At 35.5% G+C, this 24,585-nt stretch overlaps 3 protein-coding genes across 5 annotated transcripts; all 3 read left to right on the top strand.

Annotated features, from left to right (window-relative positions):
* The first annotated feature begins 313 nt into the window (after positions 1–313).
* Positions 314–2,512, top strand: LOC148194037 (protein NUCLEAR FUSION DEFECTIVE 4-like). Its single transcript, XM_088096413.1, has one exon. The coding sequence runs from the start codon at positions 593–595 to the stop codon at positions 2,342–2,344; it is 1,752 nt and encodes a 583-aa protein (XP_087952539.1). The 5' UTR covers positions 314–592; the 3' UTR covers positions 2,345–2,512.
* Positions 2,513–6,632: 4,120 nt separating this feature from the next.
* Positions 6,633–9,805, top strand: LOC148194036 (pentatricopeptide repeat-containing protein At2g44880-like). Of its 2 annotated transcripts, none has more exons than XR_015781574.1 (2): positions 6,633–8,547; positions 8,624–9,805. XR_015781574.1 is itself a non-coding variant. In XM_088096412.1 (2 exons), the coding sequence occupies exon 1, from the start codon at positions 6,671–6,673 to the stop codon at positions 8,477–8,479; it is 1,809 nt and encodes a 602-aa protein (XP_087952538.1). In that variant the 5' UTR covers positions 6,633–6,670; the 3' UTR covers positions 8,480–8,509; positions 8,624–9,805. The 2 variants fall into 2 exon arrangements, 1 of the variants encoding a protein (XP_087952538.1); XM_088096412.1 differs by having other exon boundaries at positions 6,633–8,509.
* Positions 9,806–10,379: 574 nt separating this feature from the next.
* LOC148194035 (uncharacterized) lies at positions 10,380–23,870 on the top strand. 2 transcript variants are annotated; one of them, XM_088095716.1, is made up of 6 exons: positions 10,388–10,683; positions 11,564–11,754; positions 11,850–11,895; positions 13,352–13,440; positions 13,531–13,647; positions 23,613–23,870. In XM_088095716.1, exons 1-6 carry the CDS (start codon positions 10,503–10,505, stop codon positions 23,682–23,684), a joined length of 696 nt encoding a protein of 231 aa, XP_087951842.1. In that variant the 5' UTR covers positions 10,388–10,502; the 3' UTR covers positions 23,685–23,870. The 2 variants fall into 2 exon arrangements, with proteins under 2 accessions (XP_087951843.1, XP_087951842.1); XM_088095717.1 differs by lacking the exon at positions 13,531–13,647 and having other exon boundaries at positions 10,380–10,683.
* Positions 23,871–24,585: the final 715 nt, after the last annotated feature.

The following is a 24,585-nucleotide window of genomic DNA, read 5'->3' as shown; positions in this document are numbered from 1 at the left end:
AACATATAAATTCCATAAATGATAAACATGGATCAAGTCGAACGATTTTAGACGGTTAAGGCACTGAAATTGCACAGGTAAAAAGCATGAAGTGTGCTTTTGTTTATTTATTTCTTTTTGTCTTTTGAGTGAAATTATAAAAATAATATTTTAACCCTCATAAATATTTTACATTCATTTAATATTATTTTTTAATTTTTTATCTTTTAAAAGTATAAAAAAATATTTTTTATAATTATTTTATGTTTTTAATATGTATAAAATGAATGTAAATGTTTATCATGATCGACAACATTGTAGCACCACAAAATTTTGAGCTTGACCCTACTATTTTTAGTGAGGAAGAATGGTTGATGGCACAGTTTTGGAGTAGGAATGTGAGCATGTTTTCGGTGATGGTAGACTTTTTTGCCTCAGAATATCTTGAACAAGCCATTTGGAAAATTACAACTTCAAACTCTGCATAAATTCACCACAATTTTCCAAAATCCAACCATCTCTTTCTTCTTTGCTTGATTCACCAGAGAAACACTCACTTTCAGTTTTCAGCTCATTCACAAAGTGGTGCTGAAAACTAAGAGTGAAGAAGAAGATGGAATCTTTCAAACAGAATGGTGGAAGTTCTGTGAACAATACCAAAGGCTTCACTCTGCAAGTCCTTACAGGGCGTTGGTTCATGGCTTTTTCCTCATTCATGATCATGTCTGTATCAGGAGCAAGCTACATGTTCAGTCTATATTCAAGGGAAATCAAATCAGTTTTAGGGTATGATCAATCCACCCTGAATCTGTTAAGCTTCTTCAAGGATTTGGGGTCCAACATAGGCATCATTTCAGGCCTAATCAATGAGGTCACACCCCCTTGGGTGGTGTTAACAATTGGTGGAGTTCTCAACTTTTTTGGCTATTTCATAATTTGGCTTGCAGTGACCAGAAAAATTGCCAGGCCCCAGGTGTGGAAAATGTGCTTATACATCTTCATTGGAGCAAATTCTCACTGTTCCACTAACACTGGAGTCATTGTGACCAGTGTGAAGAACTTCCCAGGCACAAGGGGCATTGTCATTGGCCTTCTTAGTGGCTACCTTGGTTTGAGTGCAGCAATCATCACTCAGATATACTATGCCTTCTATGGAAATGACTCCAAGTCTCTGATTTTGCTTATGGCATGGCTACCAACTGCTGTAACTTTTGTTTTCTTGCCAGTTATCAGACACCACAAGGGAGTCCAACAGCCAAATGATTCCAAGGCTTTCTACAATTTCCTCTACACCACTTTAGTTCTTGCAGGTTTCCTCATGGTAGTCATCATACTGCAAAAAAGTTTCAACTTTACTAAGAGTGAGTACTATGTCACTACTATACTGATGCTTCTGTTGCTCATCCTTCCACTTGTTGTTGTTATGTTTGAAGAACAAAAGATTTGTAAGAGGAAACAAGAGCACAGCAACAGTGAAAACCCTCCTAAGCCTTTGAATATACCAACAGAGATGCCAAATCCAGAGAATTCTGCAGAGAAGCAAGTTTCCTGTTGGAAAAGCATGTTCAGCCCACCAAGTAGAGGTGAAGATTATACAATACTTCAAGCCATTTTTAGCCTTGACATGGTGATTCTTTTCTTAGCAACAATCTGTGGACTTGGTGGCACACTCACTGTGGTAAACAACTTGAGCCAAATCGGTGCATCCTTAGGATATTCATCACACAGTGTTACAACATTTGTGTCCCTTATGGCTATTTGGATCTATATGGGTAAAATAGTGCAGGGTGTGATATCAGAAATTATCATAGCCAAATTTAAAGTTCCTAGGCCTATTTTGTTCACTTCAATTCTTGTCATGCCTTGTATTGGTCACCTTCTGATTGCTTTCAATGTCCCTAATGGTCTGTATGCAGCCTCAATGATAATTGGATTCTGCTTTGGGGCAAATTGGCCACTGCTGTTTTCCATCATATCAGAACTTTTTGGTCTGAAATTTTACTCAACTCTGTATAATGTTGGGTCAGTGGCAAGTCCAATTGGGTCATACTTGTTCAGTGTAAGGGTTGCAGGGTATTTGTATGACAAGGAAGCCAGAAGGCAAATGGCAGCATTAGGAGTGAAGAGGAAACCTGGGGAGGAGTTGAATTGCTATGGAAGTGAGTGTTACAAAAAGGCTTTCATTATAATCACTGCAGTGAGCCTGTTTGGGGCACTTGTGTCTCTCATCTTGGTGTCAAGGACTAGAGAGTTTTATAAAGGTGACATATACAAGAAGTTCAAAGAAGAAGATGGAACTGCTGAAGCTGAAATTGGTCTGACTCAGAACAAGTTTGCACAACAACCTCCTGCAAATGAAGGCTAGATATCTTTGCCAAGGAATTCATAAATGCTTTATCATTAGCATAATCGATACCAAAAGGAAATTAGAACCATAAACCTTAAGAATATGGATCTTCTGAGTTTTTATACTCGTTCTTCTCTTATATCTTCAAAATACTTTTACTTTTAATATATTAAACAAATTTTAAGATATTTTAGTATATCAAAATTACTGTATTTCAAAGATAACAATAGAAGAACAATAAAAAAAAATTCAACTCTATAGCAGCTGCAGTAAATTTCCTTTTGTAGTTTGTAGTTTATATAGGAGGATATTGCTGGGTAATGTATTGTGTTCAATAAATCACTCAAATGTAGAATATATATTAGCTTGTAACCATAATCAATGGTCAATCGGTATATACACACATATATATATATATATATACATATATATATATATATACACGTACACATATATATATATATATATATATGTACGTGTACGTGTATATATATATATATATATATATATATATATATATATATATATATATATATATATATATATATATATATATATATATATATATATATATATATATATATATATATATATATATATATATATATATATATATGCGGTTTGTTAACGCGCGTACGTCTGTTTTTCAGTTGGTACATTTTAGCAATGTGTACCGGATTTTAGTAGACAAAAATACCCTTATATATTATGGATTCTAAGTTTTAAGGTTAAGGGTATTTTAATAATTTTCATTCTCAAAACTAAAAAAAAAAAAGAAAGCTCCCAAACCCTTACCTACCTCTGACATTCCTCTCAACCCTTTCTCTTTCATGTTTCTCGCTCCAATCTTTTCTCTGTCGTCCCTAGTGTAGCCCCAGTTGAAAAAATCAGAAACACTTGCCATATGATTTTATAATGAGTTTTTATTTTATAATTTTTGTCTTATCTAATTTTATCTAATTTTCACAAGCATAATGACATCAAAGGAATTGGTAATTGGCCTGGAAAAAAAATCAGAAACACTCGTTGTTAAACAATTTCTTACAAAAATATTACTTTATAATGAGTTTTCATTTTATAATTTTTGTCGTATATAATTTTATCTAATTTTCACAAGCATAATGACATCCGAAAGAATTGGTAATTGGCCTGGAGGTTTTTTTAGAGATGATGATTCAACATATGCAGATGATGAAATTAGAGAGATTAGTGAAAATGGTGAAATTGAAGAGATCTTGAATGAACCTTTGCCTGAAGGTGAATATGTCAATGACTCAACTCTTTACAAAGGCAAATTGTTTAAAGGGAAGTGTTTCTGATTTTTTCAATTGGGACTACAGTAGGGATGACAGAGAAAATGTTGGAGTGAGAGAAATGAAAGAGAAAGGATTGAGAGGAATGAGAGAGGTGAGTAAGGCTTTGGGGGGTTTCCTTTTTTTTTCTTTAAGTTTTGAGAATGAAAATTATTAAAATACCCTTAACCTTAAAGCTTAGAATCCATGATATATAAGGGTATTTTTGTCTACTAAAATCCGATACACATTGCTAAAATGTACCAACTGAAAAACAAGCGTACACGCGTTAGCAAACCCCATATATATATATATATATATATATATATATATATATATATATATATATATATATATATTATATTTTGATTGATGAAGGTTTAATTACTACTTTCAATTTCAACTTTTTGTTGTTTTTATTGGGTTTGGTCTTTTTTTTTAACCAAGTTGCATTTTGTATTAAACGAATTCAATTTATTCATTTATGTTATATTTGTATAAATAATGTTAACATTGTTTTTGTAAATAAGTTAGTGGTATTTTTGTTTTTATTTTTATTTTTGGTTTCTTTTACTTCTTAAGTTTGCAGTATTAATGTCAATGTCACGTGTTAATGTCAACATTATATATGTCACGTGTTAATGTTAGCATTAAATATGTGAAGTAACAATATATTGTATTTAATTCAGTTTATATATATATTTTGGTTTAATACCCTATTTTGTCCTCAGTTTCGCTCGAAAATGTCAAATTAGTCCATCATTTAAAAAGTGCGCGTCAATTAAGTCCTCACTTAATAAAATTTACGTCAATAAAATCCCTCACTTAATAAAATTTAAGTCAATGGAATCCCTTCTGTTAAATCCATACAAACGACGATGTTAAAGTAGAGTTCTACTGGGACGTGTTGAGTTGGGTGGTTGATAGTGAAAACGACAATGGCTATGGTGTTTTTGTGTTTCAAGTAGGTGATGGTGGCGTAGTGTGGCCTGAAATGGTGGGGCCAGAGAAGAAGTTGATGAAGAAGAGGTTGGTGAGACCCACTATGGCGTCGTCAATAGCGACTCTATCGTCGTCAAACTCTGGCGTGTTGCAGTGGACGGAGGAGAGCAGTGGTGGAGGAAGGAGCTCGTCGTCTTCATCAACTAGGTCGTGTGGGAGTAGTAACGGTGGTTTCTCATTGTTTTTTGGCAAATTCATGACTTCACTTATGAAAATCAATTTTTAACTTGTTTCAATTAATGAAACTACTGTTTTCATGAGATTTCAACACTTTGAATATTGTCCTGGATTGTAGCGCAGTCCTGTATCTCAACTTTCTGTATATCTTGTACACTTATTTTATCTCTTGGGAATTATTTATCTTAAGTTGTCTTCAAGTAGTATGAACAAAATTGTTCAATGGTTATCCGTTTCTAATCCTTTGTGTATATATCCATTTATCTATATATATATATATATATATATATATATATATATATAAAGATTAAGGCAGAGCACAGTAGCACCTTGATTCTCTGATTCAATAATACCATCTCACCATTAAACATCATATGGTGGCAAAGTATAGATAGAAAGGTAACTATATCTTTCTTCAAAATATCGGAGATTCTCTGCAACATGACTTCTTTATTTACTACCACTTTCTAACATTAAATCTACCCCTAGGCTTCAGAACTAGTGTGTAATGAATTTGGCATGCCAGAGAGGCCCAAAAGATCGGCAAACATTGAGCAGGCTGGCCACTGAAATAGTAAAGCCACATTGTTTGAGATTGCAACTCCAAATTCGTATGCTTCATCCTTTAAAAAGTGGGAGGAGAGAGTATTTGAAGTAGAAGAAAAGTAGAAGAGAAAAAAAAAACTACAAAAACCTGCATTGTACAGAAAAATAGAAGAAAAGTAGAAGAGAGAGAAAAATAGTTAACGTCGTTTGTACAGATTTAATGGAAGGGATTTCATTGACATAAATTTTATTAAGTGAAGACTTAATTGATGCACTTTTTAAAGGATGGATTAATTTGACATTTTCTAGCAAAACTGGGGACAAAATAGGGTATTAAACCATTTTTTTTACTCAATTGAATCATTATTATTATTTTTTAAAAAGTTGAACAATGTTGAATTCAATTTACTTGTAATTTATTTTATTTATTAAAAATTATTGCAAAATATACTATTTATTTTATAAAATTGATTTCTTCCCTACCAGAAAATAATTCATCTTATATTGTGTGATTACTGTGTTGTTTAAAATAAAAAAAAAAAGTTTATTTTCTTTGTGTTGTTGTTTGGAAATATATAAAGTTGTTTTTGTTCTTTACATGAGTGGAAGTAATAAACGAATGTTGGAAGAGAATTTAGAAGTCCAAAAGGGTGCAAGAGGAAAATTTGCATGTGTGATAGAGAACTATATCTTGATTTTAAAGAAGAAGAACATGAGGAAGACACAATTGAAATTCAAATAACCTATGACAAAGTTAAAAAATAAACATTTGGAAGAATATATCTTTTCGAGGCTCATGATACTCCATAAAAATTGAAATTCAAGAAACATAAAGATCATGACTTCAAGCATAATTATATAATAGTTTAGACAATTAAAAATATTTGTAATTCTTTTAATTATAAATAATTTGTTTTTATATTTTTTAAATTTGAAGTTATTTTTGGACTTAATCTTTCTCTGTGTCATTATGTCTCCTTATTATAAAGAGGAGATCTTTAACGAATTACAAAAAGACTTACTAAAAAATATGACTATTGAATAATATGTCCAAGAAATGGAAAGTCACTTTGATGAAAATCGATGTAGAAAAAACATTTATGACTATAATGACTAGACTCTTCAATGGATTAAATAGGAAGATTCAAGATGCGGTAGAAATGCACCATTTCTTATATTTATTTGATTATTTTTTATTTTCTTATTTTTTGAAAAATATAAAAAAATATTTTTTTATATATGTGAAATGTAAATGTTTTCACCTTATTTTTATCCTTGTTTTTAAGATGTAAATGGAAGAGTTGAGTAAGAAGCAGAAGGAAGAATAATGGGAGATGAATACCAACTTCCACAAAGAACCCTATGGAGCAACGCAGAGAGAAGATGCTTAAACCTTCTCCAATGCAAGACAAAGAGCGTTATCACCCTTCTTCAAATCCACGCCTTTATGCTCCGACATTCTTTCCACAACAACCTCAACCTCCTCACCGCTTTCATCACCACCTGCGCCTCCCTCGTCGTCGTCTCCCCTACGCGCCATCACGCGCTCGTACAACACGCGCGCTCCTTCTTCGACCTCGTCCGCATCCGCGACACCTTCCTCTGCAACTCCATGATCGCTACTCACTTCGCGGCTCGCCAGTTCTCCGAGCCTTTCACCCTCTTCCGAGACCTTCGCCGCAAAACGCCGCCTTTTACGCCTGATGGGTACACCTTCACCTCGCTCGTGAAGGGTTGCTCGGCTCGTGTGGCCAGGCGGGAGGGTTCGCAGCTTCACGGGGTGGTTTTAAGAAACGGGCTTTGCTTTGATTTGTACGTGTCAACTGCTTTGGTGGATATGTATGTGAAGTTTCGGATTTTGGATGATGCCAAGAAGGTGTTTGATGAAATGTCTGTAAAGAGCATGGTTTCGTGGACCGCGGTTATTGTGGGGTATGCGAAGTTTGGGAATATGGGTGAGGCTAGGAGGCTTTTCGATGAGATGGAGGATCGGGACGTTGTTGCTTTCAACGCAATGATTGATGGGTATGTAAAGACGGGATGTGTGGATTTGGCGAGGGAGTTGTTTGATGAGATGGAGGAGAGGAACGTGGTTTCTTGGACTAGTATGATTTCTGGGTATTGTGGTAATGGTGATGTTGAAAATGCTAGGTTGATGTTTGACGTTATGCCGGATAAAAATTTGTTTACTTGGAATGCCATGATTGGAGGCTATTGCCAGAATAGAAGGTCTCATGAAGCGTTGGAGTTGTTTCGTGAAATGCAGACGGTGTTGGTGGAGCCAGATGAGGTAACTGTTTTGTGTGTTCTTCCCGCTGCGGCTGATTTGGGTGCGTTGGATTTGGGGGGCTGGATTCACAGGTTTGCCCAAAGGAAAAAGTTTGATAGGTCTGTTCGTGTTGGCACTGCTTTGATTGATATGTACGCAAAATGTGGTGAAATTATGAAAGCGAAATTGGTTTTTGAGGAGATGAATGAGAGGGAAACGGCTTCGTGGAATGCTTTGATAAATGGTTTTGCAGTCAATGGCTGTGCCAAGGAAGCATTGGAGGTGTTTGCAAGGATGATGGAAGAAGGGTTTGGACCAAATGAGGTAACTATGATTAGTGTACTATCTGCTTGCAACCATTGTGGTTTGGTGGAGGAAGGAAGAAGATGGTTCAACGAAATGGAGAGATTTGGAATTGTGCCTGAGATTGAGCATTATGGTTGTGTGGTTGACCTTCTAGGAAGAGCTGGATGCCTGGATGAGGCTGAAAAATTAATTCAAGCCATGCCTTATGATGCTAACGGGATAATACTGAGTTCTTTTCTCTTTGCTTGTGTTTACTTCAATGATGTATCGAGGGCAGAGAAAGTTCTTAAAGAGGTGGTGAAAATGGATGAGGATGTTGCGGGAAACTATGTGATGTTGAGAAACATGTATGCTACGGAGCAAAGGTGGAGAGATGTGGAGGGTGTTAAACAAATGATGAAGAAAAGAGGAACAAGTAAAGAGGTTGCTTGCAGTGTTATTGAGGTGGATGGAAGCTTTAGAGAATTTGTGGCTGGTGATTACTTGCATTCACATCTGGAGGCTATTCAGTTAACCATGGGGCAGTTAAGCAAGCACATGAAAGTTGAATTAGTCTGTTGACAATGGAAACACATAAAGCTGAAAGCAAAGGTCAAGGAAGTAAATGAAAATTGCAAGAGTCACAACATGTGTATTTCTGTATCCCTTTCATAATTTATTGTCCATTTGATAATCAGGCTGCTGACTCAAGTAAATGGTGCGCAGGTTGGAAACACACCCGGAATTTTATTATCAGGAGGCAACTCCAAAAGTAACAAACAATAGCATGTGTTAATTCCAGTCAACAGTTCAGATAGAATCCTGAGGTAAAACTACAAATCTATATAGAGAAGAATACAAACAGTACCTATAGTACTTTCTCCATAAAATTGCAGTTACTATCAAGCACCAGATACATACATTACACTAGATGATTCCAGCTCAGATTCATGAAGAGTCTCCTTTGATTCATTAAGCTCAGGTGGTTGAATTTCCTGCAACGGTTGATAGTGATAAGTGCGGCCTGTTTTTCTCAAAATTTTGGGTTTCATTAAAATTGCAAGGATGATCATCGGCAGGCTTGCTTGAAGGATTGCAACTCTATTCCAGCAAATTGATCGGCCCAGTGTTAAAAAACTACTAATCTTAAATAGAAACATATAAAACAGTGGATGAATAAAACAAACTTGACACCTTCGTATCATCAGAAGCTAATAGAGATTCAGATTTTACTGGTGAACCAATCAAAAAATCATCTTCATCCATCGGACACATGTCATCATCGTTGTCGTCTGCTCTCAGATAGGAATCTGCTTTATGATACACAGTTGAGAACTATATGCTATCTATCTGACAAACATCCTTCAAGCCAGTGCAAGTTGATCCCTGGACAGAATCCAAGCTGCAGAACCAATATAGTCTTAGTTGATCCTCCATACCCATAAGAAGTTTCACCAACAACAGAAGATATACTTACAAGGTTATAGAATTCATTCCATATGTTGCCATCTTATTGCAAGAGTCCTGAGATAGGAAAAATAAATAGTTGATAAAAGGCAAGTTATGGTGTGCATCATATATACTCACAGATCGGACACTACCCCTGATTGAACTGTGTAAGATTGAATGAGAACCATGATATTCAGAGGTGATTAACGGATGCTGCAGATGATAAATAAGGCAAAGTCACTACATTAGCTTTAAAGGAAAAGCTCAGTAAAACAAATTCAAAAGAATGTTCCACAGTTGGGCTAGTTGTTGGTCTAACTGTTTTTTTTTGTTATAGTTTCTAGTTAAATTAAGCTATTGGTGGATTGATGTATTTTATAACCAAATTCATGTGTAACAATTCATTCAGTTTAATTTTACTGAAATCAATTAACAATTCACTTTGAATTATATGTGTAACATTTTTCGTGTTCAAACATGTTTAAAGGAATTTGTGCTTATATCGTTAGTAATATTTATATATTTCTTTAAAATAATTATTCATAATGAATATTAAAATGATTTTAAAGGGGGAATTAACCGATAAGATTATATATATTTCTATAGATATAAATAACAAAAGCGAAAATATGGTTATTTTTATTTCATTACATATTTTTCTCCTGATGATGATACGGACAACAATAAAAATAAAGATAAAGAGTAAATGTTACAAATTGAAGAAGGAATTATGTTGTTGCAAATTTATTCCATAAAAGTATTATCCTAACTATTATAACATCTTAAAAATGGTTAAATTTAAAAATTTCAATATAAAAAAACAATCAAATCCAAAATTTTAAAAAAATAAATTCAAAGATGATATTTGAGATATTTTCTCTTTTACATCATATATTTATATTATTAATAAATATAAAATATTTTAATTTTTTAACATGGTAATAAAGTAAGTTTTCTTATATATTTTTTTCTATATCATAACATATTCCTCAATCTTCCTTTTTCCTCATCCAAAATCACCTAAAATCCGAGCAAGGAATGGTCACGTGGCTCACGTGTCAACGCATTCTCGCCTCCCATTTTGTGGCCACGCTATTCTCAATTGCTGCAGCGTCCCAGTGCTATCTCTATCCATCTCTACTCAACAGTTTGGTGGATGGCTTCTTCTTCTTCTTCCTTGTTTCGTTCCATTCCGATTTCATTTCCATCCACCAAACAATGCGCTCGTAAATCCCTGCGCCCTTCGCTTCGTGCTTCCGCCACTCCAACACAAAAGGCTCGGTTCGTTGCTCGCCGTAAAGAGTCCGTTTCCGTTCGCCAACTGCAGCGTCCCCTAAGTAATGTTAGAGCAATATTAATTAATCAATACTTCTAATTAATCTATAAACCTGTTATAGTATCTGCAGTTTTCAACACCATAATCGAAAATAGATTAGGTACAGTATTGATGGTGTTTTGTCTGGAAAATATCTTCTCGATAACTTAAAATTAGATTAAGCTAATTTGCAATTTTTTTATAAGTATTTTATTTAAATTATTGCTTTTATTTATAGATGTTACCATAATTTTAGGTTGTAAAGAAATCCATTCCACTTTTTCTTCATTTTGTTCTTCTCTGGAATAGTTTAGGGACAAGCTCATCTGTATATATATACCTTGGATTGTGTGAAACAAATACGGGTGTGTTCAGACAAGTTTTTAGTAAATACTTAACTGAAAGCAATATTAAAGGAGTTTCTCCATAGGTTAAGCTTATGAACGGATTAAATTAAAAAAAAAGAATTTAGAAATTATGCACAAATTAAATTCAAAATAAGAATTTAGAAATTATTCGCAGATTAAATTAAAAATAAGAATTTAGAAATTATGCACAGATTAAATTAGAAATGTAAATTTAGAAAAGTTATATGACAATGCCTCTATAAATTAATTATGAAAAAAAATTAATTTTATTAACTTATGGAAAAACTAATTTTAATTTTTCTTTTCCTATAGTTGTTTGCTCTTCTCCTACAAGTTGCTCCTAAAGTTGTTTTGGAAAAAGTTTGTCCAAATTGATCTTATATGTATGCATAAAGATTGAAAAGATTAGTTTTAAAGTGAAAGGACTTCAAAGATAAAGATTGTGAGTAGAAGAACTAGACTAGATGAGTTTTTCTATATTTTTGTTTGATTTTGAAAAAGCGGTAATTTGTTTGAATTTTGTGATCTGTGCAGTTGAGTACATGCGGTTACCAGCGAGTCAGTACTCGGTGTTGGACGCGGAGAGGATTGAACGGGTAAATGACGACACGTTTCGGTGTTACGTTTATAGGTTCAGGTTCTTCAACTTTGAGATTTGTCCAGTGTTGTTGGTTAAGGTGGAAGAGCAGCCTGATGGATGCTGCATCAAGCTCTTGTCTTGCAAGGTGTCAAACTTATTTGAATGTGTTGCTGAATTTAGTTTTCTACTGTGTTGATTTGTTTCGTTATTTTGATTATTTGCTTTGACGATTGGTGACAGCTCGAGGGATCACCTATGATTGCTGCACAGAACGACAAGTTTGATGGTGAGTTTTGTTAAATGCATGTCAAATGTGTATAGTTTTAGGTTGTGGTGTGGTTGTTAAGATTGTGTTTTGATTAAAAAAATTTTGGGAAACACAGCACAGACTGCAGCTGCAAAGGGTTGTGTAGACCTTACAAATTGCAATGTTGCAGCCTCCCTTGTGATCATGGAGCCCAATTTAAATCGATATGATAAAGGATGTCTGTTAGAATTTATTTATTTTTATTTCCGTTTGTGAGTGCATTAAGAATAAATGATTATGAATTCATACTCTCATAAGGTTCTGAAACTCACAAGTTACGATCCTAGCTTGAGAAAATGATTTAACACGCAATCAAACTATTTTCTGAATGAACATGGATGAACTTTTAAACTCGTGTAAACTTGCATAAATTCTCGAGTCAAGAAGTTTGAAATTATTAGTAATTTTTGCCCTTTATTAACCTTACAATGACTATATTTTATTAGGGTTCAAACTAGTTGAACAAATTAGCTACTTTGTGAAATGTTTTTACTTTAAGAACATACTTTTTGAATATATATATATATATATATATATATATATATATATATATATGTATATGTATGTATATATATATATATATATATATATATATGTATATGTATGTATGTATAATTTAATTTTATCTTATTTAGACTAGTACACTATTATCAAAGTTTATGAATCAAATATGCGAGTCAAGTCTACTTCGAGTTCAACAACCTTGCATATACAACATCTTCATACTTACTAAATGAAGAAAGTGTTGAATGGATGATATGAATTTGTTTTTCTACTTAATGCCTTTTTATAAAGTATTCAGAGGGCATGATATGAAGATGAAGCATAATTGTTAAAGCTGTTTTGATGAAGTTCTCTTTAAACACCTACAGGATGAAAAAATAAGAAGGAAAATGATATAAGTTTTTTTACAAGTTAATATTAGTTTACGCATAAGTTAATTTATGAAAGTTTTTTCTTGTTTACTTCTCCATTAGCCGATTTTATTTCTACAAACTAACTTTAGCTTATTAAGCAATTATTTTATTTTTCTTTCTTATCATTTACTCCTGTGCGTGTTTATGGGGAAGTTTATTCAAACATAGCCTAAGAAATGTCAGATTTAACTTGTTTATATGAGCTGAGATGTATGTGAATTCTTGGAAAGTGTTGGTCTTGTCAAATTGTTTGAAAAAACAACTACGATGTGAGTGGCTAAATTGGTATGAAAGTGGATCAATGCTTATTCTGCTCAGTACTGCTTTTGATTGTAGCTTACTGGCTATTCATTGGAAGCAGTACCTGTGATAATTACAAAACTATATGTTACTTCCTTATTTATAGCAGCAGCTGAGGCAATTTTTTTGTACTCGAGGAAAGCAATATAGGGTGTCATGGTGTTTGGTTTATGCTACTTTCAGGAATACCTTTTCAATACTTTAATATGGTAATGCAGCTCTAATGGTTAACCGGATATCGTGTGATACTAACGCTGATAATGATAAGTCTTTGATGCAGCAACTCACATCAGACACTATAATTGAGGTAGTACTCTATGTTTATTTCATTTCTTGCGATTTTATATTTGTTGGATTCCAGTTAAAGTGTTCTTTTGGGTTGCTATGTGGAATGCAGGTAAGCATTGAAATTCCTTTTCCTTTCCTAGCAATACCAAAGCAAGCAATTGAATCAGCTGGGACTCAAGTCCTTGAACAAATACTCAGGCTTATGCTTCCCCGATTTATGTCACAGGTTTGTTAAAGCTTAGTATTATCTGCAAATTTTATTAAGCTATTGATAGGTTCTTGGGATCAAGAACCTATGGACAACCACTCGAATACACACAAAGACAATTTATCTGAATTATACAGCCTCCTTTTATTGAAAAGAATGAAAAGAATCAACAAGAATGGTGATACAACGTAACCCGAGAGCTTAACCTCCCTCCAAAGAACTACAAGAGTTCCCGCCAAACCATAACACTCCAAAAGCTCCCCCCTCTCACCAACCAACCCACCCCTTTTATACTGACTTACCTAACTGCCAGGCAGTTAGGCTGGGTAATGTTTCTTCTTCTACTAGATACAATTAGTTCCCTAACAATACTCCCCTTCCCCAACAACCTTGTCCCCAAGGTTGAAAAACTGCACTCTCTTCTTCTTTTTTTTTTTTTTTTTTTTTTTTTTTTTTCGCCCCATCTTCCAACGGAGGCACCCTCTTCTCACCCACAGCCTTCTTTAGTTGGGGAACATGAAATATTGAGTGTATTCTTGCTGTCTCGGTTAATTGTAAATGAAAATCTACTTTCCCCACATGCTGCAACCGTGCAGGGAGCTTCAGTCAATTCACCCATCACGTCACCTCCTGTCCCCTGCTCCACTACGCACATTTCCCAAACCCGAAAAACGTGGTAGTGCGCCTGCAACCCGGTTTCCAATTCTGCTTTCTGCCCCTCCGTCAAATCCACTTGCCCCTCACCGTCCACCTCTTTCTCCACTTGGCCCATATCCCAAGCTATGACCCATGACTCAGCATCTGTCAATTTTAATAAAGATTGAGGTTCCACCAGCTGTCGGGCTAACGCTGGGTCTCCTTGTATCTTCACCTTCTTACCTTCCACGATATACCCCATTGTCATTTCCTTCCAATTTATCATCACCTCCCCCAGTTTAGCTAGCCATTCAACCCCCAATATGATGTCTACTCCGCCCAGTTCGAATAAATGGAGCCTTTCCTCAACCACGGCCTCCGCCAATCTGATCTCTACCTGCTCACAACACCCTCTCGTCTCTTTCCGCTGTCCATCCCCCAAACTCACCTGATAAGGGGGCGTATCATTTATGGGTAACTTCAGCTCTTCCGCCAGTCTCTGACTAATAAAGTTGTGGCTGGCCCCGCTGTCGATGAGGACTAGCACCTCCCTGTGCCCAATCTTCCCCCTCAATTTCATCATCTTCGGTTGGGTTAACCCTTCGACGGAACACGCCGATAGCTCCATAGGTTTTGAATTTTGATCTATCCCTTCTTCCGCTTCGTCATCCTCATCCTCCGCCAACAGCAAAACTCGCAGACTCTTCTCCGAGCATCGGTGGCCAGGAGCAAAGGGGCCTCCGCACCGGAAACAACGACCCTCTTCTCTCCTTTTAAGAAATTCCGAATACGGTAAGTTTCGCACCGTCCGTCCCCGATTATCGGCACCTCCGGTCACACTCCCTATCGAACTGCTCGCCGGCATCGCTCCCTCTCTCCTAGCTGATCCATTGTCTTCCGTTCTCCCTGTCCGGTTTGTGGACTGGCGTTCGGTTTCACCACGTACTACCGAACCTACCATGCGCGACCCCGATGGGTTAATTTTCATCCCGTTCCAGCCCCCTCCTGTCGCCCTCATTATCGCATCTTCTACGTCCCGCGCGATCCTGATCGCAACCATGAATTCTTGAGGATCTTGAATGCGGACTTGTCCCCTGATGTCTTCTCGCAGTCCAGCGAGAAAAAACCCCATCACCAGCTCCTCCGATAACCCCCGAGTCTGACCTATTAATATTTCAAAGCTCCGGACGTACTCCTCCACTGATCCCTCTTGCCGCATTGTCGCAAGCTGTTCAAACACCGATCCTCTGGATCCCCCTCCAAACCGATTCACTAACGCCATTTTTAGGGCCGTCCAAGAACGAATCTTGGCTTTTTCCTTCCAAACATTAAACCAGTAACTCGCGCTCCCCTCCATGCTAATGTAAGCGAGTTCCACTTTGTCCTCTTCAGCCACTTTCTGGATTTCGAAAAATCTTTCGGCTCGATTAATCCAGATGTATGGGTCTCCGCCTTCAAAGGATGGCAATTCCACTTTCTTCCTCCAGTTGTGCGATATTCCCCCAGTATCGCCTCTCCCCTGATTATCATTCACTGAACTGCTGCTTCCCTCAGAACCACCCCCTTGATGGTTTGCACCCCCACTCATCAACCTCATCATTTGTTGCAAATCGCGTCTGATTGCCGCGGTCTCCTCTTTAATTCCCTCCACTGTGATCTCCAAGTTATCCAGTCTTCCCTCCGTCTCGCTACCCATCACTGGTTCTCCTCCTATCGGATCCGGCAGGTCGGACCAAATGATAGGTTCTTGGGATCAAGAACCTATGGACAACCACTCGAATACACACAAAGACAATTTATCTGAATTATACAGCCTCCTTTTATTGAAAAGAATGAAAAGAATCAACAAGAATGGTGATACAACGTAACCCGAGAGCTTAACCTCCCTCCAAAGAACTACAAGAGTTCCCGCCAAACCATAACACTCCAAAAGCTCCCCCCTCTCACCAACCAACCCACCCCTTTTATACTGACTTACCTAACTGCCAGGCAGTTAGGCTGGGTAATGTTTCTTCTTCTACTAGATACAATTAGTTCCCTAACAGCTATGTTTTTCCTTTATGGATAAAAGAAGAAATTCATTTGAAGAAAAATAACACAATAGATCCCAATTGAACAGAGCTTCCCAATCCTTGACAAATAGACCCCTAGAAATGCCTAATCTTTGTTCCAAATCAAATTGTGTAGTAGATGTATACACCAGGGTAAAAAAGTCTTGTGCAGGCTTGACAAATCTAGTGGTGATTTTTCTAGACGACAAATCTAGTGGTGATTTTTCTAGACTCCACTTTTTCTCTTATGAAATGATAATTCACCTCAATATGTTTGGTCCTCATGAAAGGTAGGATTGGAGGCAATGTGTAATGCTGCCTAATTGTCACATATATGGTGCAATTGAAAACTTTCTTCAAATTTAAGCTCTTTGAGAAGTTGTTTTAGCCATATGAGCTCACAATTGACTGTCATTGCCCTGTGTTATGATTTTTCACTTCATCTTGTCATAATATTTTCTTTTTACTTTTCCATGATATTAAATTACCTCCAAGAAGAACATAACTCCCTGAAGTGAAGCATCTATCACTTGGTGACCCTGCCCAGTCAGTGTTAGAATGCCTTAGAATATTTGATTATTTCCCTTATTTTCACAAAATGAGGCCTTTTCCTGGAGTTTTCTTGTTATACTTTAAGGTCCATAGGATTGCATCTCAATGGTTTTGACAATGAGAGTTTAAACATTGACTTATTATCACAACAAAGGTGATGTATGATGAGTCATAGTGAGATAATTAAGCTTACCAACTAACCTTGTGCATCTCACACGATTAGACGTTGGTTTTCTTTGCTCGGGTACAAGTTTCACGCTTGGATCTATTAATGTGACTACAAGCTTAGCATTTAACATCTTTGTTTCTACTAAAATTTCAAGGGCATATTTTTCTTAGATATGACTAAACCATCCTTCGATTGTGCAACTTATGTACCAAGGAAGTATCTCAAGGGTCCAAGATATTTTGTTTGGAACTTTTGAGCAAGATTGTTTTAGTTTGTATTCTCCTTGTCACTACCTGCGATAGTAACGTCTTCCACATATACAATATACATCCTTGGGAAGAATGACGATAAAATAGAGAATGATCAACCTATCATTCCAAACTTTGGGATGATAGTTTGAAAGATATTGCGGTTCTCGAGTTCCTTCTTCACAATTGCAATGGTGGAAGGAGTTTCCTAAATCATATATAAGGCAACATGAAGCTGCCCAACATAAATTATCATGGAGCAAGAAGGGTTAAGAGATCTTGGAAAAACGTACAAATGTTGTGTGCAGTTGGTATAAAGGCCACAGCTCTCGGTCCAAACTAATGCACATGTTTCATGGGGACGAAAAATAGGTGAGTGAGGTATGAATAGTAGATATAATAACTGCATAGTTAAGCATCAATCTTATCCATTGGTCAGATTGTTTTATAGGAACAAATTCAACTTTTGTAATGAGATGGGATTCATAGCCCAACCCACTTAAGCGTAACTTGATTTTAGAAGCCAAGTGGAATCGTTATACCCATTCCATCTTCTCGATACGAACAATGTGATTTGAAAAGATATGAGAATCTATTCTAGGAAAGACGTTTTTTCCTTGAAAAAGAAAATAAGATGGTTTAATACACCATTTGGTCCCTACTTTTAGGGGTTTGGTTCAAAGTGATTCTACCTTTTAAAAAAGTTCAGTAAGACCCCATATTTTGTTAACAAATGTTCAATCCGGTTCTTTTCGCTCACGCCGTTAAAAACATAATGGTGCAAATGCCACCGTGGCCAAACCTAAATGAGTTGTGCAGTTTGATGAATACGTGGCACGTTTGAAGAGGTTGCCCTGTGTAAATATTTTAAAAAAAATTAAAATGATGTAAGTTAGGTGCAAATCCCAACAGCCACATCATCTGCAAATCCTCCAACCTGGTCCAAAATCACTCTCTGATGATGATGGGCTCCACCCCAATTATCCTCACCTTTGGATTAACCCTCTTCACATAACAATCACCGCAGAGCAGATAACTCTTTTTTCCAACAACTCCCTGGGAAGCTTTGCCATCATATTATAAGCTCCACGAATCTTAAATGAGAAAACGGGTTGCATATCCTCTCTCTTGAGCCAAACCTTAACCCCGAGTTTCCCAAAAAGCTTTGGCGCCAATTGTAGAGAGGACTCAATTGCTACGTCGTAGACCTTCGAAGTGAGAATATTCGTCAAATAACTCAACGCATTCATCACGCCGTCGCCACCACTGTCAGACCAAGATCGGTGGGGAACCGCACCGACGTATCCCGGTGGGTACTGGAGGAAATCCGGTGAGACCCGGGGGCGCAAGGGAGGAAGAACGCGCGGCCTCCGACGGCTTGTGTGCAAAATAAGAAGCAACCCTAAGCTACATTCCAGAACAACTCGAGAGGGTGCACAAGAGAGAAACCACCATTTTTTGTCCTCCACCATGAGCGTAGTGAGTAATAGAGAAGACTGTGAGTACCAAGGAGTTGTGCAGGGACCCTTGTTGTAGTCACGAGATTTTCTAGGAACCAAGGAGCCTTTAAGGAATTCACTGGAAAACCTAGGTAAGGGGAGTTAACTTTTTGATGTATTGATTGAGCATGATGCGTTTCCTTTGAAACTTGTTAATCTTGAGAAACGGTGTGGATAGATAGTATACCCAATTGGAAGGTTGTGGGTTGCTAAGGAAAAAAAAATGGTTTGGGATGTTATTCCCAGAATATGAATGCACAGGTTGAAGGATTACAGTGCATGTGGTTTTGTAGTAAGGGATAAGTGCATATCGTGAATATTTGGAGGGTAGCCGTGAGTTGGCTAGGTTAAGAATGTAAATAAGAGTAGGAAGTGTTAACGTGTTGTATGAGTGAAATATGACAATAGAGTGCATTGGTGATGGGTTGTGTTCTCAATAGAGATACCAACATGGGTTTATGGGTATAAATTATTATTTTGTAATTGCATGAAATGTTTGATGGGTATTAAATGTATGGAAGTGGTATAAATGTTGAATAATGTACTGTCATCATCACATAATGGTATGAGTGCATGTTTTCTTTTTGCAAGTGAAGAGTTTCAATGCATGTAGGGGCCATGGTAAGATGAAGAGAAATATTATATTTTCTTCCTGTATAGTGTAGACGTTGGAATTCGGAGAGTTAGAAGGGGTTCTTGATATTGGCATTTAATGGTTTTCGTGGTACCTACCTTGGGAGGGAAATCATAATATGGTTAATACCAAGTGCATGAAATTGTTGTTGTGCATGTGCTGCTATGTCCCTTGTTGATAGGTAAAGTACGCAAACAATATTCTGGGGTTGCATGGGTGGATTATAAGAATGGTGAAGGGTTATAGGCTAAGGTTTTCGTTGTGCAGATTTTAAATTTTGGGTCTATAAAATAGGTCTAGGCAAGCTAAAGGAGTTTTCTTTGAAGATATAAAGATTGATGAGAGAGGTGGAGAGGTTATCTAATGGGCACGATTTTGTTGTTAATAAGCAAGGATTCTTTGTTTTAGTTATATTGATGTCGTCCTAACAGTGAAATATCTAGTTTTATGGGTTTTGAAAATTATATCATTTTTGAGTTATTATTGAGTGGAATAATATATAGGGTGATATAGGGTGGAATCTGGAGGTGGGTGTATAAAACTGGTACATTGTTGGGTAGTGTCCAGAGAAATATTCTTTCTCTAATCAATACATCAATATCTCTCTCTTCAACCATTAAAAGTCATTTACGTTTTTCTCTTTCTGCATTTAATTCTTCAAACAGCCATTTACGTTTCTCTCTCTGTATTTAATTCTTTCAGCCACATATTCATCAAACTGCACAACTCACTTAGATTTGGCCATGGTGGCATTTGCATCGTTATGTTTTTAACGGCGTGAGCAAAAAGGACCAAATTGAACATTTTTTAACGAAATATGGGGACTTACTGAACTTTTTTAAAAGGTAGAATCATTACTGTGAAAATGAAATTATATTGAATCACTTGGTTGATACACCCTTCTCCTTAATCCTATATTTATAGGATTAAGTGAATGGAACACACCTCACACACACTCAGATACAGCACATACACACTCACAGCTTACATACACTTAAACACAACTTAAACACAATAACCAATAATTCTAACAATCACTTTGAACCAAACCCCTAAAAGTAGGGACCAAATGATGTATTAAACCAAATAAGATAACCTAAAGAGAGTAAGTGTTACAAAAAAGGTTAACCCGTCCATACAAGGTCTAGAATTTCCTATAACAAACGCCCCTCCTTAAGAAGCCGGCACCTGGCGGCTTGGAAAATTCGGGACTCCCCCAATGGTTTGAGTAGGTTCCCCCAAGGTTCGAACTCGAAACATCGGGTTCGTTGCAAGGCTCTAATACCATTGTTACAAAAAGGTTAACCCGTCCATACAAGGTCTAGAATTTCCTATAACAGTGAGTCACAAGTCGGGCTTAAGGGTGTGCACAAAAGGGTGATTTTCATTGATGTTTAGGCAGTTGGATAGATTGGCGCGATGCAATCCATAAAAGGTCCTTTTGCTCACTCTTGATTGTTTCATTGTTTTTCATGGTTTCTAATGTTTCATAAAACATAGATTGCTTTGTCTTTCTTGTATGTGCTTTTCATGGATGAGACTATCAGTTTGCACTTGGCAGAATTTTGTAGGAAATTGCAATGTACTTCCGGATTTATAACAAGCATTGATATAACTTATAAGGCATTGAATTATTAGTATGAAGCACATTTAAAAGTGACTTCATTGTAAATAGAAAATTATTAGGATAAAATAATCTCAATATTTCCATAGTATATAAGAAAAAATATGTTCTAAAATCCTAGTTAGGTTTATTAGGTGATATGGTCAAGTTATAACATATAATAAGTGCAAACCTCACTTTATAAACCAATTTTATGAGATTGAGTTAGGATTAAATACTTTTTAAGACTTCTATTGTAAGTTTGGGATGACCCAACATGTGACCAACCCAAAATGTTTGTGATGTAACCAAACTAGAATCTTAGGAGATTGTTTTAGGCCATATAAAGATTTGTGAAGATGACATGCTAATTTGGAAGACTCATCCTGAGCAACAAAACCTAGAGGTTGTTCTATATAAATTTCCTTTTGCAAATCACTATTAAAAAAAACATTTTTGACATTCAGTTGGTGTTGAAGAGTAGTCATAACATAAATAAGCGAACAAGCAAATAGAAACCATCTTTGCCACTAGAGAAAAAGTACCATCATAATCCAAATCAATAAAAAAATTGTGTGAAATCTTTGGCCATAAGGCTAGCTTTGAGACGATCAATAGTACTACCACGAACAATTTTGATAGCAAAGACCCACTACAACAACCAGTGGATTCCTAGACGGTCCCAAGTTCCACGGTTTTGAAGAGCATAACCCACAAGTCTTTGCATTGGAATCATGTTCTGATACCAATTTAAGAAGTGAATTTTATGTCTAACTCAACCCTACAAAATTGGCAGATGAGGTTTGCATCCATTTATGTAATGTAAATTGGTCTTATTTCTATTCTATGTGAGACTTTCAACACTCTCCTTATGTTGAGACATGTACATCTCAAGTGTGAAACTAGATATTAATAGGTGGTCTGATAGCGGTTGGAACAATAAACTCAATAAACAATCATCTTCACTAAAATAGGCTCTAATATATGACTCTAATATCATGTGAAAATAGTGAAAAATTAGATATAAAATTAATTTCCTTTGTGTAAAAAATATACATAGGATAATACATTTATAATGAAAAATAATACAGAAAATTGGGCTTAGCCCAATATATAATACTATAACTATCATAAGATATTCGAACTAACAAAATCTAACTATATTCAACACTAATAATCGATATAACCAACTGAGAGCTCATCCTACACGTCTAACAGACTCTTCGTTTGCCTTACTCTCCTTTCTCCTAGTGTAAACCTTCCACACCTTGGGCCTATCTGTGTCTTGCCAAATAGTCTGCACATCACCTAAGTCACGGATTGATGGTGGAACCGTGCTTAACTCTGTCCATTTATTTCTCTGTTCTCTGTTGTGCACCCAGTTATAACAACATAAAAAATCTGGTTGTTTATTTTAAAAATGCAGAAGAAATATATTGTCTATCATCGATATTACTCTCACAAAACTAAATTAATATTTTACAAATTGTCTTCTAAGTGGTACTATTAGCAAACTATCATATCGTACATTCTTATTTTTCTTTCCCAAGTGCACTCCTGCTGTACTGAAACAAGACCTAATGTTGATGACAAAAAGCATGGAATTTCATACCTCTTTTTCAAACTTTTTTCTATCTTTCTTCTTGCTATTTGTTTCTACATGCATTTGAAGTTGAAAGATTTTGACCAGATTTTCATATTTTTCAGATTTTACTTTGCTATTACTGCAATTTTTAGTTTCCCTGGGTTATTTGATACATCTTTCTTTTGTTCTTGATTGTATTTGACTTTCCCTTCTAATTACTGACTTATTGTTTTCAATATCAAAGGAATTATATAAAATCAAGGCAAGTAATTAAGGATTACTATCATACACCTATTTGATTTTTAGAAAGAACATTTTAACAATATATCTTAAATGTATTTTAAAAATAACAGTCTTAGAATTTGAGGTTGGAACTTTCTCAATCTTACATAATTAACTTGTTTAGCAAGATCTACAACTTATTAAGTATTCTATTTAGACATGTCATAATTCAACTGGTGGATAAACTACCATTTTTGAGGCTACAATTAAGACAACTTTCAAAGAGGCCACAACTAAGATGAGCCAGGAGTGACTGAAATTAAGGCGGCTCCAACATATAGTCTTATAACTTGATAAATTTTCCTAAAGACTGGGTGTATGTTTGTAAATCCTATATGGATTTGTGAATATACAGCGTCTTTATTTTTTAAAAAGAATATTTTAGCTAGTTACGTCTCGGGTATATTTCAAGAAAATTGAAGTTATAACTTATAAAATAGTTCTAAAAAGCAAGCTGGTATACATTAGCATATCCTAATTATATACGGTGTTAGTGTTATGTAATCAAATTGTGTTTTTAAGATTTAAAGAAACCTAGTTTGTTGGTTCTTTATAAATGTAGGTTCAAATAAAATGAGATTGGTTTGTTGACTGAAGTAGTAGTAGTAGTAGCTATAGTTTATGGTTCAATAATGAACTGCATGGTACATATAATCTTGTTCATATTTTATATACTGAACAATTTATGAATTTGATAAGTTTGTTATATATTTTTCTTAAGCAGCTTGTGAAAGATTATCAAGCTTGGGCCACTGGTGATACCTCAAGGCAACCTCTGGGAACAGGTGAAATCTGAAATAATGCGTTGCCACTGGCGCCCTTAAATTGCTGTATAGTCAATAGGTTCTAGAAATATCGCTTGTAGCATGTGCATTATTGCATTCTTGGTTAGTAGCTGGGTGAACATTTTTTTGTTTGTTTGGAGATGGTATTGGTTGTAACGTAATCTATATGATTAAATGGAATTTGAAAGATTCGTGAATTTTAGATGTGGGTACTTCAATTGTGTGTGTGATTAAAATAGATTTAAGATGACTCTAATATTATATTAAAAAATAAATTTTAAATATTTTTCAATTTTACAATGTAAACTTGAAAGATGAAATTTGTACTTTTTTTTTATATATTTCAAAATTATCTTATATTTAATCAAGGTGAGATTTCTAATAAATATCACAAGTTTTACATAAATTAATATCATTTTACTCACTTCAATGTCCTTTTAACTAATAAATATTTTGTTTTCTCAAATCTCATAATATAAAACATTCCATCGTGTAAAACATTATATCAACTTCATTTAATATTTTATTCTAAATTTTAAAACTCATTTATGTAAAAATCAATCAACATTGAATCATGTATAAAATAACAATTTAAACTTTCAAATTACATAATACTCAATATAATTTTAAAATTTTTGGGCATCATCTAAAACGTATCATTGGAAATTAACTTTAACAATTTTATATTGTTGATTCTGAATATCATTATATTTTTTTACACAAAAATTAAAACCATCCTAAATGTCCTCAATAGCAACCTTTTAAAAGGCTTCTAAAAGCTTGTTCCGAGTGGCATACACTGAAAAGCTACCAGCTTGTGTTATTTGTTTCCGATTGCCCTTTTGATTTGACACTGCTTGGCCAATGAATTTTAAACAACTATGTCTTATCGTTCCCCGTTCTTTTTCTTTG

The sequence above is a fragment of the Vigna umbellata genome, chromosome 8 (genome assembly GCF_029865625.1).
Source record: "Vigna umbellata cultivar VRB3 chromosome 8, Vumbellata_1.0, whole genome shotgun sequence".
In the NCBI taxonomy this organism is placed as follows: Eukaryota; Viridiplantae; Streptophyta; class Magnoliopsida; order Fabales; family Fabaceae; genus Vigna; species Vigna umbellata.
This window is presented reverse-complemented; position numbering and strand designations above follow the sequence as displayed.

What these genes read in the sequence shown, in the direction of transcription:
- LOC148194037 (XM_088096413.1), top strand. Translation starts at nt 593, where the DNA reads ATGGAATCTTTCAAACAGAATGGTGGAAGTTCTGTGAACAATACCAAA.
- LOC148194036 (XM_088096412.1), top strand. Translation starts at nt 6,671, where the DNA reads ATGGGAGATGAATACCAACTTCCACAAAGAACCCTATGGAGCAACGCA.
- LOC148194035 (XM_088095716.1), top strand. Translation starts at nt 10,503, where the DNA reads ATGGCTTCTTCTTCTTCTTCCTTGTTTCGTTCCATTCCGATTTCATTT. An exon ending in CCAACTGCAGCGTCCCCTAA is followed by an intron (nt 10,684 to 11,563) that starts GTAATGTTAGAG and finishes TGATCTGTGCAG; the next exon opens with TTGAGTACATGCGGTTACCA. An exon ending in TTCCCCGATTTATGTCACAG is followed by an intron (nt 13,648 to 23,612) that starts GTTTGTTAAAGC and finishes TTTCTTAAGCAG; the next exon opens with CTTGTGAAAGATTATCAAGC.